We start from the raw sequence: 17,409 nt of genomic DNA on the forward strand, positions 1-17,409 counted from the left end.
GTCGGCTTTGTTTATTTAAAACTTGATAGAGCATTAACCTTAAAAACCTAATTTGTTTTTCATCTCGCATTTGTATTTTATGGCACTATTTGTTGGGTTTAGGTTCAAGCTTTATGGCAGGGAGCATTGTTGATTTAAAACTCGATAGATCTTCAACCCTAAAAACGTCATCTGTATGGGAAAACATTTAACTCTCTTTTAGTGCCACACAGTGGGCATTTCACATAAGAACTGTCATGATGCATGTAATGAACCATCCAGTACTGGGTAGATTACTCCTGAAATGTGATCCGGTTATGATTACAGATTACATGACGTAAATAGTAATCAGTAACGCAATTTGTAAGATTAAACTTGTAAGTAATATTATCTGATTACTTTTGGATTACTTATGGATTACTCAATGCATATTTTGATGAAAATGTTATCATTAATTTTTAAAGTATTAAATACAAATTAACAGTCCTTTCATTAAACATTAGTTGGCCTAAATATAAAATCAAATAGAAACTTGCTATTTCTCAGTTGCTGAGTAAAAACAAAGGTGCTTAAAGCGTCATTAAATATACAATTTTGTCACGCAAGATAAAAGGCAATGAGAATATGCATTTAAAATTAGTTTTATTTTTCTGTTTATATTTATAGGCACACATATGAGCCAAACCTCCTTAGTCCTAAATGTGTCTCTGACTGTAGTACTCAGCAAGTCTGATGCATGCCTGTGCTGTCCACATTAAGTACATTTAATTAACTAAATTATTGTTTTCCTGCATAGTTTTGAAAATAATTATGAACCATTCCAAAAAACATATATATATATATATATATATATATATATATATATATATATATATATATTTTATTTCACGATGCATCGCAGTCGTTAGGTAAAAAATCGTTATTGAACTGAATCATTGGCCACATGCATCCTTATAATGCGATTATAATGTGATTAATGCAATAATGCGATTAAACTGTAGCTGATGTAAACAGAATATTGTGATTATGCTAATAATCAGAGTAATGATAATCGCAGTAAGATATGTGGAGTACTCCTATTTTAATCACTTTAATACTGACATGTAAACTCTTTAATCGCATTTCTTCCACTCTGACCAAAGTGTGCCTGCACCAGTGCTGCAGACGGATCATGTTCAACTCAAGTACAGGTTCGAAAACATAGTGAAAAAGAAGCTGCACTTATTTTCGGCTTCATTTTCGGCAGTTCCATGCACCATTTTCCAGCAGTGGTGCTCCCCCATCTACAGCCCCACGGCAAAAGAAAACATATTTTCCCCAGTTGTGAATGTCCGCTTGCTGTCTGAATTGAATGTTGGGGTGATAAAATCCGCAAAATAATGGGAGGGAAACACGTCTTTGAAATGAGTTTGTGCTCGCGGCGAAGCACAACAACATCCATTGCATGTATTCCGATTCACACACAGATGACTCTTATGAACCAATTCTTTTTAGTGAATCAAAACAGACAGAGTAACCAATGTAGTCCGACAAACAAATGACTCTTATGAACCGATTCTTTTTAGTGAATCAAAACAGACAGCGCATCCAGTGTAGTCGAAAATGACTTATTATTGTGCTTATGCCAAGCTTAATTTAAAGAGACATATTTGCAACAAGTTTTTTTTTTTTGTAATAAATATTCATTTATAAAAAAGCATTAAAACATCACATATCTCAGCAGATAATCAGAGTAATGGCAAGTAGCATGTAAACGGGATTGAAGTGGTTGGCCCAAATCATGTAAACATCTTAATCAAATTATTCCTTATACTCTGATTATTGCAATAATCAGAGTATTGTTGTACGTGTAAACATAGCCACTGTCAGAGCAAATATGTTCATCACTAATAATCAGTAAAATATGCACCAGTTATTGTCATGAGTGGTAATGTAATCAAGAATGTAATCATGTCATCCATAAAAAGTAACTGTAATCTGATCACACACATTATAAACTGTAATGTTATCCAATTACAAGTACTCAGTTTTTGTAACCTGATTATGTAATCCATATTACATGTAATCCGTTACTACTCAGCACTCTGAACTACGTAATGTCATTTAAAATTTTTTTGCCACAGTCATTTGATTTTCATAAGATCAGGCTTATCAAACCAGTCCGTAAACATGTATATTGCAAAAAAAAAAAAATTCAGCCAACAAGACAAATTGTCTAGTAGCAGCATTATTGAAATTAACTATGCGGGCTTATTATTTTTAGTGGTTAATAAGCCCCAGAAAAATTTCTGAACAAGTGATTGTGGTTTAGTGATATAGGCAGACTTACAAAGAGCATAAAACATCTGACGTAATGCCATACGGGGTCTCTCAAACCAGAATTTTTGCGTGAGTGCATAGTTGGCATGGTACTGATAGAGGGGTTTAACTTAATGCCACACCAGTCTGCTCAGACTTTATTGTAGCTGGCATTAAAGGGTGTGATTAAGATCTTTGCGACAGACCTAGTAGTTTGTGTAATTTGAGGTGAACTTGCAGCTGCAGAGACTTAGGCCATTATCTCTTTGACAGAAGCGTTATGAGCAGAATTCCCAAATTCCACGTCTGCATGCATCCACATGGTCCTTTGCCCTGGGAACTTAAGCATGACTCTTCTGGAATGCTGTAAGCCATGAATTGAAGCATATGTACAGTGGGGTCCAAAAGTTTGAGACCACCAATGAAAATGCCTCTATTTTGAAATTTTCTATAGTTTAATATAGAATTGTTATATTGTTAACATAACAATATGAGTGAAAAGTTGAATTGAAATATTAATATGAATTTCAGAATATCATTTGGTATGTCCCACTTTTACTTTAACTACAGCATGTGCTCGAGCTGGCGTCAACTCTGCAAGTTTGTACAAAACCTGATGTTCCATGTTATCCTGTATTATTGATAATGTTACAAATGTGTGTGTAACAAGGTTAAAAAGGGAAAGGAGGCGGCGGGAACCGGCTGAACAGTCAAAGTAATATTTAATAAAACAAAAAGACACAGAACACAAACGCGCACACGGCAGCTGCGTGTGGCTCTCTCTCTCCCAAACTGCCACGTTCCGCTGCACTTATCCCTCTCCTCGGCTGACTAGCCCAATTGGGTGCCCTCCTCGTCACAGTGGGCTTCAATGAAAGCAAGAATTTCTGACATTTTGTACAAAGGAGTTCATATGCTTAATGTCACAAATCTGTTTAGATTTGACTGGTGTCCTAGAACTTTATTTCTTCTCCATTTGAAGTAACTCTTCTTTGTTTTGAATTATACAAAATCTTAATACATTGTTTATTACCTGGTTTAAAAAATATATATATCCCAGATTTTTAAATATGGTCTCAGACTTTTGGACCCCACTGTATGTATTTTTGTCTAGACAGATTTTTACCATCTTTTTGAATGAACATTTTTTAAGAAAGGTGAAAATTAACAGAAGTTTTAATTAGGGATGCACCGATACAATGACTGATACATACAGTACCAATTTTAACAAAAAACTATAGACTGATACTGATGCTGATATTTTGCCACTTAGCCTACTCAATGTTTTTTGTCATCTGATCACTGTTTTGCTTAGGAATTTTGCTTTAAAAATATAGCTACAAAGAGGTAAAAAAGCTATTTCATTGTTCTAACCATAAATAATTTCCATTGAACGTGAATTGGATCCGTTGAATACATGACAGGCCAAAATTTTAAAATAGCCATAATCAAAGATGAATACAAGATTAAAAATTATAAGATGATTGATGTGGGGTTATTTTGCTCTTAATTTTTGCACTGCTGTTTTTGCAGTTTTAAACAATAGAACACCCATTTTACATATTATGATAAAACATTAAAAATTCATATGCATATTTAACATGCTTTACTTTTTGGGATTTCATTCATTTTGTTATGTATTTGTTTATAATTCACAGAAAAAAAAAATTATACATTTTATACTACACAATACATTTATGTAATTGTTTTATAAATTAACCTTTTTTTTTCGTATCAGCATCGTCATGTTAATGACAGATATGCTGATGGTTTTAGTATGGTCAATATTTGTTTGAAAATTACTGGTGGCCAATACATCGGTGTATCCCTAATTTGAATTAAAATCCTTTTTTTCTTTTTTTTTTTTTTGGCAAATTTCATTGATTCTTTACATGAGGAGTATGTGCTGCAATTGGGCCTATATTAAAAGACCTAACATACTTCAAAATGAATACAGAATTTTTTCAACTACAATACCGTAGAATCATTATATACTCTGTTCATAAGGCAGTGACTCACCATAAAAGTAATTTCACATGTCAGGGAGATAAGAAAAGTTGCTTATGTCATCATCACAGCACTCAGAATGCACCCTGTGGCAGCAGATTTAGATTTTCATGTCATACAATCCAATATTGGGCTATAAATAGACCACCACAGTCTTATGCCATCTTAATCTGACCAGTTTGATATGTAAGAGTCATTGTAGCTTTGTGATGCTCCCCGCTACTAGGACTAAAATATTGAAATATTGATTTTACAATGCATCGTGATATTCATTTGAACGATCTCTATATCGATTCTTAAATCCAAATATCAATCTTTTATTCTGTGCTCAACTCTCTGTGCAATGTGAGTGAATAATTTGCGTATGCTACTCAGTTTTGCGCCATGTGACTAAAAATGTCTGTGTTAGCTACTGGCTGGTAAACGTTCATATTTCACCCACCAGTGATTGTGTAGGATAGCAGCAAGGAAGTTCAGCACTGTGTGTTGAGAGTAAAAGTTTGGTTTGACTCATTCCATTTAATGTGTGTCCAAAGGCGAGAGCCACGCAACCCATATGTCATTGAACAATGTCTCTTTTAATTCCATTTCTGTTCGTCACAGTAAGTTGTTGATCAAAAACACCAAAAAATAAACATTTAATCCTAATCATGCAAAGCACGCAAGCTTTTCTCTCAGTAATGTGCGCTCCTAATAGAGACACTTATTACTGAACAGTACCGGTTTTTAGCACATGTTCGACAAATCAATGTAAACACTTGGAAATAATACAAATTATGCTTGTAAACAAATATGTAACACTATATATTATATAAAGTATATTATATATCCCGGACAGGCCCCCAATTGTTATGAACCCTCACAAGTCTAGGGTTTGTGAGGCGTAATAAGAAATGGAATGGAGCTCCCATATTTTATATATATATATATATTTGTATTGTTCATATTTAGAAGGTCTCCTGTACAATCAAACAATATATACTGTAAAAGTCTTTCATATATAAGCTAAATGGACATTATAGCTGAAATGTACCAATATGAACCGAATCAAATCAAGAGTTTATGAATTGGAAACTAATAGAAAAATCTTTATAAAAACCCAGCCATACCCACTACGGGACTGTATTTGAATTAGAACATAACTGGCCCTGCCCGAAAGGAGGTGGAGAATGAGAGCAGAGAGAGAGAGAAAACAAGAGAGTATTTCATAGCAATGCTGAGCAAATTTAGGTCAGAGATACAAGAGTAGTCAGCTGTGTTCAGAGCATCACAGGCATTCAACTATTCGAACACACACAAACACAGACACAAAAGCCCTGTGTGTGCCAGTGGAGAGCAGTGTTTTTCACTTTGTTACCGGATAAGCAAATAACCCTGAAGGAGGTACACTTTGACATTTCCCTGATGCCATCCAAGGATTTATCACTAATTCCAACCAAGCAGTTCTTGTAACATGGTCAAATCTACAGATTACAGATTTGCCTATGGTTACATAACAAATACATTTTATAAACACAATAACAATATTTGGTTTTAACCTAGTGAGTTGGTATACAAAGCAATGATTCTGGGTTAGATGTAGAGTTTTTTAATTGTGATCCTACATTGCATTCAGAAAGTATTCAGACCCCTTCATTTTTAGACATTTTGTTATGTTGCAGCCTTAAGCTAAAATGCTTTAAATTATTTATTTTTTCACATCAATCTACACTCCATACCACATAATGACAAAGCAAAAACTAGATTTTTGATAACTTTGCAAATTTATTAAAAAGAAAAAAACTGAAATATCACATTGACATAAGTATTCAGGTCTTTGCAATGACACTTGAAATTTAGCTCAGGTGCATCCCATTTCTCTGGATCATCTTTAAGATGTTTCTACACTTTGATTGGTGTCCACCTGTGGCAAATTCAATTAATTGAACATGATTTGGAAAGGCACACACCTGTTTATATAAGGTCTCACAGCTGAAAATGCATATCAGAGCAAAAACCAAGCCAAGAGGTCAAAGGAACTGCCTGCAAAGCTCAGAGACAGGATTGTGTCGAGGCACAGATCTGGGGAAGGCTAGAAAAACATTTCGGCTGCACTGAAGGTTCCCAAGAGCACAGTGCCCTCCAAAATTCTTAAATGGAAGAAGTTCAAAACAACCAGGACTCTTCCTAGAGCTGGCCGCCCAGCCAAACTGAGCAATCGGGGGAGAAGGGTCTTGGTAAGAGAGGTGACCAAGAACCCGATGGTCACTCTGGTTGAGCTTCAGAGATCATGTGTGGAGATGGGAGAAACTTACAGAAGGGCAACCATCACTGCAACATTTCATCGATCTGGGCTTTATGGCAGAGTGGCCAGACGGAAGCCTCTCCTCAGTGCAAGACACATGAAATCCCACAAAAATGCACCTAAAGGACTCTCAGACTGGGAGAAACAAGATTTTTTTGGTCTGATGAAATGAAGATTGAACTGTTTGGCCTCAATTCCAAGCATCATGTCTGAAGGAACCCAGGCACCGCACATCACCTGCGCAATACCATCCCAACGGTGAAGCATGGTGGTGGTAGCATCATGCTGTGGGGGTGTTTTTCAGCGGCAGGGACTGGGGGACTGGTCAGGGTTGAAGGAAAGCTGAATGCAGCAAAATACAGAAATATCCTTAATGAAAACCTGGTCCAGAGCGCTCAGGACCTCAGACTGGGCCAAAGGTTCACCTTCCAACAGGACAATGACCCTAAGCACACAGCTAAGGCAATGCAAGAGTGGCTTAGGGACAACTCTGTGAATGTCCTTGAGTGGCCCAGCCAGAGCCCGGACATGAACCCAATCAAACATCTCTGGAGAGACATGAAAATGCCTGTCCACCGACGGTCCCCATCCAACCTGACAGAGCTAGAGAGGATCTGCAGAGAAGAATGGCAGAAAATCCCCAAATTCAGGTGTGCAAAGCTTGTCACATCATACCCAAAAAGACTTGAGGCTGTAATCGCTGAAAAGGTGCTTCAACTAAATACTGAGTTAAGGGTCTGAATACTTATGTCAATGTGATATTTTAGTTTTTTTTTTCTCTTTTTAATAAATTTGCTTAGTTATCAAAAATATGGTTTTTGCTTTGTCATTATGGGGTATGGAGTGTAGATTGATGTGGGAAAAAAACTATTTAAATCATTTTAGCATAAGGCTGCAACATAACAACATGTGAAATGAGGTCTGAATACTTTCTGAATTAACTGTACATGCAAAAAATTAAAAGGATAAGCATTGTTAAGCAACTAAAGGAATTGTTCACCCCAAAAAAAAACAATTATATTGTGTCATCATTTACTCACCCTTATGTCGTTCCAAACTTACTTTTAGCCTATTTTGTACATTTTTTTAAAGCTTGAAAGTGAATTACTATCCTCTGCCATTGTATTGACAAGACGAACTAGGGTAATTATTTATTTTTTCTTTTTGTGTTCCAAAGAAGAAAGAAAGTCATACAGGTTTGAATAAAGGATGACAGAATTTAAATTTTTGGGTGAACTATTTCTTTAAATTTTAAAATGTTTACTATCTCTAATTTCTTATAAGCAATATTTCAAGCACAGCTATTGAAATTTACCACAAAGCTACAAAATGAACGCTGGCAAAAACTGCCTAAAATTCCAGACGTGTGTTGACATCCTGTCCATGTAACAGTGGGAGCTTTGTTTTGTATCATGTCATGATTGAGAAGAATAAAATGATCCCATGTCAGTTTGAACTACTGTATATCAGTTCCACAGCATTTAATGAAATCAGGAGTGTGTATTTACACACATGGTTTTAACGGCTTCATCTAAAGCTAGTATTAGCAAATAATTAAGTTTCAACCGGACTTATGAGACAATATACTGTATGCATTGATTCAGATAATGTTTTAGGCCTGTGTGAAATTAATGTATGTTTTGCTGATTCATGTTTTGGAGGAGGAAGCAAAGCATTATTTTAAAATAAGGTGACGTTAGTAGAAACATTCTTGACACATTAGAGATTACTTAATCTTGCAGATACCTCACTCTCCTCTTTTTCACTATTGAGTGATATTGATTTTATGTGAGGTGAGGGCTTTGTTTGGAATAGCATACTGCAGTACAGTATATAATATGGATACTGTACATTAACGTGATAAATTAAAATAATTACAGCCTTGATATTTTATCATACTACTAAAGTTGGTAATTAATTGGACTCAAATGAAAAAATAATGATAACTGGGTGGCACATACGTATATAGGGTTATTCCATTTAAAATCAACTAGATTTCAAAAACTCAAATAGTTTATGTTGTTAATATTCATTTTTTGGAAGAAAGATCATCAGAAATGATGATAAAGCCAAAATATTAAATGTCAGGGATCAATCTTTACTGAATAATCCATTGTTTTGTAGTGAGAGAGAGAGAGAGAGAGAGTTAAAAAAAAAAAAAAAAAAAACTTAGAAAAATGGCAGCATCATTATTGTATTTTTAAACATAGATAGGTGTATTACTAAAATAAATTGACTTCAGTACCCCTTGTTTCATTATACTATAGTTCAAATAGACAAGAATCTGAAAATTAGGAGTGGGGGGGAGTTTTGTGTTGTTTTTCCAAAGTAGGAATGCCTATAACTCCAGAAGTAATAAATATATCTTAATATCCTTTTAGATTATGGTTAAGAACAAATTTCCCTTCATTTTTAAGGCCTATATAGTTCAATCCCAGAGATATGGAGAAGGATATAGCTGCAGGCAGTGCTCCAAAAAGTGTTTGGGGGGGGGGGGTTAGGGGGGCTCCAAACTGCCATTAAAGTTATAGGGAGCCCTTTATCTAACCCTTTCCCTAACCTTAACTGTGAGTAGAAGTGACGCCCACTTTTGGAGTTGGCACAACCCCCATTTTGGGGTAACCACTCCCCCTTCTTGAGTAACCCCGCCCTCTTTTGGATATTCCACCCCCATTTGGTGGTCTCTGACCTGCAGCTATACCTTCTTGGAGATATGGGGCTCTCAGTATGGCTCCATTTGAAATTTGTTAAGTTGTACCCGTTTTCAATGGTTGAAAACCAATTATGGGTCACATGGTACAAAGCTACAGTTTCTTGTCCAGCAAAACAAAGGTCTGAAGTACAAATAATTTTAAAACTATAAAAATACCTTTATTTATTCACCTAAAACCAATAATGTTAAAATCTCAATTTTGAGAGTCCAAAAATATACTCTTGTTCAGAAAAAGCTACACATGTGGCTCTTTAGTGAAGTACCTAGCACATTAGAAAGTATTGCAATTATTGAAACAGACGTTATTGCCCTTTAGTATCCAATAAATTGTTAACGCAAAATCACTCGTCATTTACTCACCTTCATGTTGCTCCAAACGTGTAGGACTTATCTTTCTTCCATGGGACACAAAGAAGATGTTAGGCAGAATGTTAGGGACACAAAGCCTCAGTCACCCTTCACTTACATTGCATCCTTTTTCTTTACAATTAAAGAAAATGGTGATTCAGGCTGTCATACTACCTAAAATGTTGTGTTCCACACAAGAAAGAAAGTCATACGAGTTTGGATCAACATGAGGGTGAGTAAATGATCACAGAATTTTCATTTTTGGGTGGACTATCACTTCAACCCTCACCAAACCTTTGATCACAGGAATCCACAGTACTCTCATTGTTCAGTTACTGACACAACTGATGGCTTTATGTGTGTACAGTGTGCAGTTATCTTTGCACGGTATCCCAGGTGCTGTGCAAACATTTTTGTTGATCTTCTGCTTTCTCACACCCACCCTCGCAATACCCAGTTTATGTGGGTTTGCAGAAGGTCCAGGACCTGTGCCAAGTTCATCATTCTTGAAGCTTGCGTACTCATACATACACACACTAGCCAACTGTGCATGTTTTTTATGCTTTAACCCCCACGATAAGGCGCAATCAAATGAAAGACAACAGATTTCAGTGACTGGTTAGAGTGTGCTCTTCAAATGCCCTCGGAGGCGTGTAGTGTTATGGTACACATACATTTTTCACTGGTTGAAGTCTGGAAAGGTTTAAAAGGTCTTTTAACTTATACTGTGGAGATATCATGGGATATATAGTTGGGGTCCAAAAGTCTGAGACCACATTGAAAATCTGGGATTAAAATGTATTTTAAACCTAGAAATAAGCAGAAAGTTTTAGGTTTCTAAAAATATTAAAAGCAAAGAAACTTTATGATGTAAATTTAATAATATTAAAGATTCTGCACTATTTTTATGTCACTAATCAAATAAGCAAATTTGTCACATTGACCATGTTAACTCTCTTTTGATAATTTCCTTGCTTCCATTGAATCAACTCATGCTGGACAATATGAATCATCAGGTTATGCACAAACTTGTAGAGTCCATACCAACTTGAATGCATGCTGTCATTTAAGCAAAAGGGAGACATGGTTATATCCAATTTTACAGCTCAAATAATAACAAATGTTTACATAAGAATTAGGTGCTTTTATAAAATTATAAACTTCATATTTCTGCCTTTAAACCTGCCAAAAAATGGCCCAATTCACTTTTTATTGGAAGGGCCTCATGTAACCTTGATTTTATTTTTATTTTTTAAGAAAAGGAGGGATGAGTTTAAATTATTTTTTCGTGGTAATTAACATTATATCACAAATGCTGACGATTGAGCTTTACTTGTATTGAATTTGGAATATTATATGATAATATAATTTGTAATGAACATTTTTTATTAAATCAGAAAAATGCAAAACAGAAGCATTTTCACTAGTGGTCTCAGACTTTTGGACCCCACCATATATATTACCTGTGGTAGATTAATATAATTGATTTGTACCAGTTGAGGATTGGAGATAAATATGATATAAATATCAACAAATGTTGAAAAGGCACATTCCCTGTGCACTGAAAGCTGGGGGGAAAGGTGAGAGCATTGTGTGCTCCAGATATAACACATAAAACAGGTGAGATTTTTCCCACTGCCCAATGCAATGACCTGGAGAATCCAGGGGGCAGCCTCTGGAGTGTCGGGGATCTGGACCACCATTCCCAGCTCCATCACAGGGCACTTATCCTGGAAATGTCCAGGATCCCCGCAACTCCAGCAGACCGGCCCAGGCCACACCTGCGTCGGCGGACACTTCCACCTGAGAGGGAGAGCGGCGGGCACTGTAGGGGCAGGTGGGTGTGTCCCCCACATTGCTCGGGGAACTGGCCGATGTGGCGGAGCTCCTCGCCTCTACGGGGCAGGACCAGCTCTGGAGAGAGAGCAGAGTGAGAGGGGAGGGGGGGACACACAGGGGGAGGGGAAGAAGGAGAGAGAGAGAAGAAGAAGAAGAAGAGGGCTCTTCCGCCCTGGGGTATACCACCATATGGTCCTCTGCGAGTTGGACAGCTTCCTCCAATGACGCCGGGCGGTGGCACTGGACCCACTCTGCCATTCCCTTTGGCAGACGAAGGATAAGCTGCTCCAGTACCACTTGATCGATGACTCCCACAACGTTGCGGTTCCCCGCCAGCAGCCATTTCCGGCACACGTCTCGGAGCCGTTGGGAAAAGGCAAACGGGACTTCCCCAGCTTCAAGGTCTGGAAGAGCTTTCGGTACTGCTCCGGACTTCGACCCACCCGCTGCAGGATGGCCTTCTTCAGGTCATCATAGGCCAGGAGGTTAGCCGCCGGCAGCTGATGGGCAGCAAGCTGGGCTTCCCCGGACAAGAGCGGAAGGAGCCTGGCCGCCCACTGGTCACGCGGCCAGCTCCAGACCTCAGCCGTCTGCTCAAAAAGGTCAAGAAAAGCCTCCGCGTTGTCTTCCACCCCCATCTTCAGGAGCATGGGTGGGGGCAGGGGGCTACGGTTGTCCAGGGTCACAGCTGGGGCTCTGTCCTGGCCAAGAAGGCTCCGGATTGCATGCCGGTCCTCTGCTTGAGCTCGCAGGATTTCAAAGAAGTGCCGATCCTGGTCTTGGCGGAGCTCAAGTAGGGATTGTTGGTGGTTCTGATGTAGGCTGACGAGGGACTGGAGGATCTCGGCCAACTGGGAGGGCTCCATGGGGCGTACCTCAATGATTCCTGGGTTTCGGCACCAGTGTAGAACAGCTTCACAACAGGCAGGAAGGAGACCACAGGGAAGCAGGTTTTTCCTGGCTCAGGTAATAGGTAATAGGCCACTTCAGTGCTTTACAACTTCACAAACGCATCAGCTTCACAGGCACGTAGGCATTTAACACATCAGCTTCATAAATATGTAGTCACTTAAACACATCAGCTTCATAAACATAACAGGTTAAACGTAACTGCTTCAGCTTCAGGAGCATGGTGGCCTTCTTTGTGCCAGACTCTCTCACCCTCTCTGCTGGTGGTGTGGCTGCTTATATGCTGCTCTCCCCATGCTCACTGGAATTAGAGATAGGTGTTACACATAATCTACACACTCGACCACGCCCCCGCTGCCACATGTACATTAAGTAAAACAGGTATAGTTTAAAATATGATGCATTACATTAAAATAATATAAAAGAAAATACAGGCTCACTGTCATGTCTTTATTAAAATGTCATATTTGTATTGAATTCAGTGTTTCTTGTGCCTACTCCTTGGAGTAAAAGTAACAGTGAGGTTCTTCAATTCGTTTGTCTACACTAGTGAAATTAGTGAAATATTTCATGTAAAGAGTCTTTTTATGCATTATTTTACTTTGAGCTTAGTCCAAACTAATTGCCTAACCTCGCTGCTATTTTCATTGCCAGGCTAATATAACACCTCGTCCTAACCAGACACGACGTGATAAGATTCCAGCGACACTGTGTTATTCATACACTAAAATGAGGATAATTGACAAAAACATTTAGAAATCAGAGCAATCACAGACAGAACAGTGTGTTTATTTCATGTAACTCATTTTCTCACTGAAGCTGCGTATGGGGATACACTTTCTACGGCAAACCCTGAGGGGATAAATACACAACCACAAACATAGGCCTACACAGAGCAAAGTTACATTATAAATAGTATCCAAATTCAGTCTGCTACCATGGTTTAGGTATACGCATTACTCCTGTTGTTATTTCACGGATCTCCACGTGACAGGGGAGTGGAGAGAAAGTCAGAATGAGCCAATATGTCACCCCACTGCCATTCTGAACCGGTGTGTGTGTGACAGAGCTCTAACTGAAGAGAATGAGACCTCAAGCACAACATTCGTTAGATGTGTGACACCCTTGGCCAAAATCAAGTTGTTGTGAACTGGCTAATGAGATGTTGGCTGTAATATACTGTAATAAGAATAATATTAGACCCATTTGTTGACTGTGCTGCCCAGCGCAACGTCACAGAAATAGAAGCCATTTCAAAAATAGAATGCCCTGTCGCTGTCGCTCATCGTGTGTTACGGTGGTTAGGACAAAAAATCTGTTTAACATGGAAAAGATACCATTTATTGTGTGTCATTGCATCGTGTCTGGTTAGGACATGGTGTAACAGTCACAGTGATATACATATTAAATAATGCACATTAAGACAAAACTATTATAAAATATGAGGTATCAGCACATTACATAAATATTCTAAAACATGGAATGTGTTTACAGCTTCTTTATTATTTATTTACTTCATATTTGCATTGAATTCAGTATTTTTGTGTGTGGGACGAGTAAAAGCATAGGAAAACACTCTGGTGTCTTTATGTTTACAAACATTTATAATACATGCACATACTGTATATAATAAGCAGACCTTTAAAAACAGACTGGGTTTATGTTTGCAGTACCAAGTGTTCATGAACAGCAACTACTTATTTTTAAGTATATTATTTTTGGGGTGTGTATCAGCCACATGTCCAATGCCAGTGTTTGCCAGTTGATTAGCACAACGAGTGCGCTGGATTGAGCAGCTGCAGCGACTCTGGAAAAATGACAAAAAGCTCTTCTCATTGGTCAGTCAGTTTTCATCGCAGTCTAAAGAAGAAAAAAATCAAACTGATCTCCGTAAAATACAAAATTTTGGATTGTCGGTGGACGATTTGTCAGACCCGACGTGAATAGTTCCTTGGGAATCCATTGCTCTAATTCAGAAGCTCATTCAGTACGAGCATTCGCTCCAAAAAAATTGACGTGGTGTGAATAGGCCTTAAGGTTAAGGTTAGGTTTAGGGGTATGGGTAGGTGTAGGGTTTTTGTGAGACTCCAAATAAATACAATAAACACAGTATATAAATGCTGCATGTGACTCTCACATAACTTTCCCCAGCCAGATGGTGACAGACCTTCTAAATCCCTAAATTAACTCTTAAGAATTTAAAATGAATGCTTACTTTTATTGTATTACATAATTCACAACACATGCAAATGTGTTAACGTCTAAAAAAACACGTTTTGGTGTTGTATGACCCTTTAAATGAAATTCCGTTTACCATCTACTTTCCGCGGCGGTAGTAACGTGACTTAAATTGCACCTGGAAAATAGCGCTTAGTTTTGTACATAAAACGGGATCATTAAGGAGCCTAATTATATAGATTACATAGAAAGGTGATGCATTTGTGCTAAAAAATTACAACGGTCTAATTTAGTAAATACTCATGGTGATTAAACTGGATTGTGGATGGTTAGTGAATAATACATAGGTTTTTGTGCTGAAATACCTGTCCAACTGTTTAGTGAATCCACCCCACAGTGTTTACACATGGAAATTAACCTACAAATTGCTTACTTACAGTTGTTTCTGCATACTATGCAGGGGAAGACATTTTGTTTATCGTTGAAAAAATGACACACTTCACCTTCAAACTTGGCTTTTACACTGGGTTTAAAAAAATGTTTACCCAGGGCTAAGTGTAGTGTGAAAAGAGCTTTAGTGCTCTTTACCCCCTCCAGATGGGGCATTACTCTGAGGGAAGGACGTGCACAGTGTTCATAAATACTAAGCACACACGTCACAATGAGCTGTCAAGATGCCTGTGGGGCTGGAAGCTTCGTGATTAGTGTGTTTATGTTTGTTGAACAGTGCTTCAAGATAGCTATGATGTAATACAACATGTATAATCCTCTGGGTTGCTTACTGAATATCACTAACCACTCAGATTGACTTTTACTATTACTGATTACACTACTGATTACAAAATAATCTTGTACTCATGAGTGCACAGAAGTATAATATTATTCTGATGTTTTTGACCTTTAACGGCTTAATACTCTAATGCTATGGAGTGTATGTGTGTCCTATCTAGCAGCGACAGTTGCTGTCAAGGGCAATTAAGGAGTGTTTTCTACAGTAATGTGATAATAATGTTAATTATAAATACAATTAATGTGTCATTATGTGGTGTATGAGTCTTTTATGCCTCGAAACCAAAGCAGTTTTGCAAGTGCACTATGTTGCATTGTGCTTTACAGTGGTGTAAATAAAAATGACTACAGAAAGGCTTGCAGAAGGTGTAGCTTATTGGCATGGGAACACGTTGGCTTGCACTATTTTAGGCAGTAACCTTAAGCTAGACCGGCATGTTTGGCAGTATAAATATCCAGGTTTGCACCGGCACTCTGGCTCTGTTTACACTGAGCTTGGGACAGCCTTGTGTGAAGCAGGCAGAAGAGAAGGATTTTGGCGAATGGTTATTGATTCAACCCACGCTGTCCTTTGAAAGTTAGTGGACACCACTGTTTTTGAGAGTGATTCAGTGATTCATCGAAATTATATGGATGGTCTGACAGTGACAGATGTTTTGGAAGTGTCTGATAATGGATTGCAGATTGTTTAGCCTAATGGAGTTCAGTGACGTATTTCTGCTTTAATTTTGTGAGGTAAATTAAGTAACGGTTCTCACTTAATATACAATACATTTTTTGTCAGCACTGAAAAGCCATTTTTGCTACAAGTGTTCAGAACAAAATAATCAATGGTAGGGTTTTTTTCTGTATAAACCATTTGAGAAAGTTTTCTCTAGTGCAACCACTCATTTATTCTCTTCCCTTCTTTTCTCTTTCTTATTCTACCCTTCGTACTCTATTCTTTCTCCCTCACCTTTGCTCTATGTTACCTCTCACCCGTAGCCTCATTTGGACTTGCTATGGACCAGCAGCACGATTTATTGAGCTCCTCGCCCAATAGCCACACAGCTCACTATAACTCTGCCGACACCATGGCAACCTCCATTTCTGGAATGACCATCAATGATCATCACCACGGCAACCAGTTCCATAAGGAGAATGGCGTTGCGGTGGGGCTTGTGAGACCAGGCGACTGTCCAATGAAAGGTGAGCCTCCTTCTGTGGGAAAACAGGGGTCATTATCTCACCACCTGTCAAAATTAATACACATATACAGATTAACTGATTAGTCATAACTATTATACAAGCTTGTGTGTGAACAGGGCGTGTATGTTATATGTAAAACCTCATACAAATATAGGATAAAGGACAAGTATAGTTGCCCCTGAAGGACACACTGGAATGTACAAATCTACTGTATGTTGTTTTTCCACTGCCTTTAAGGACAAGGTAATATAATTACAATTCATCACACAAAAGATATACATATTTACATGTCATGCACTTTATCAAATGCAATACAAACTCTCTGTAATTTAGTGATTAATTATATGAAAATTAAAATGATAAAAAAAATGTACGCAATAATTATGCCCCCACCAACCGAATGTAAATTCTTTAATAAATCCGTGATGTACTTAGGGCTGGGCGATATGGCAAAAAAATTTAATCTAGTTTTTTTCAAACTTTAAGAAGTAGTTCACCCAAAAATGAAAATTATCTTATCATTTTCTCACACCCATGCCATCCCAAATGTGTATGACTTTTTTTCACAAAGATATTTAGAAGAAAATCTCACCTCTGTAGGTCCATACAATGCAAGTGAATGGTGACCAAAACTTTAAGGCTCCAAAAAGCACATAAAGGCAGCATAAAAGTCGTCCATATGACTCCAGTGGTTTAATCCGTCTTCTGAAGAGATCTTATCGGTATTACGTGAGAACAGATCAAAATATAACTCCTTTTTCACCATAAATGTTGACATCAGCAGTCTCCTTAGTGATCACGATTTCTAGCTCGATTACACTTCCTTAGTGCCATCTAGCGCTCTGCGCATGCGTCAAGCGTGCAGTGCCCTCTAGCG

At 37.9% G+C, this 17,409-nt stretch overlaps 1 protein-coding gene across 5 annotated transcripts in view; it reads left to right on the forward strand.

Moving 5' to 3' along the window:
• The window catches only part of mapta (microtubule-associated protein tau a), a 62,085-nt gene that overhangs the window by 6,435 nt on the left and 38,241 nt on the right, over window positions 1-17,409 (forward strand). For all 5 annotated transcript variants that reach the window (XM_051667562.1, XM_051667563.1, XM_051667565.1 and 2 more), the window contains exon 3: window positions 16,329-16,532. In XM_051667562.1, coding sequence (XP_051523522.1) covers window positions 16,346-16,532 — 187 coding nt within the window. In that variant the 5' untranslated portion in view covers window positions 16,329-16,345. The remainder of the gene's footprint in view (window positions 1-16,328; window positions 16,533-17,409) is intronic.

Source organism: Myxocyprinus asiaticus, chromosome 32, assembly GCF_019703515.2.
Source record: "Myxocyprinus asiaticus isolate MX2 ecotype Aquarium Trade chromosome 32, UBuf_Myxa_2, whole genome shotgun sequence".
NCBI classification, from domain to species: Eukaryota; Metazoa; Chordata; class Actinopteri; order Cypriniformes; family Catostomidae; genus Myxocyprinus; species Myxocyprinus asiaticus.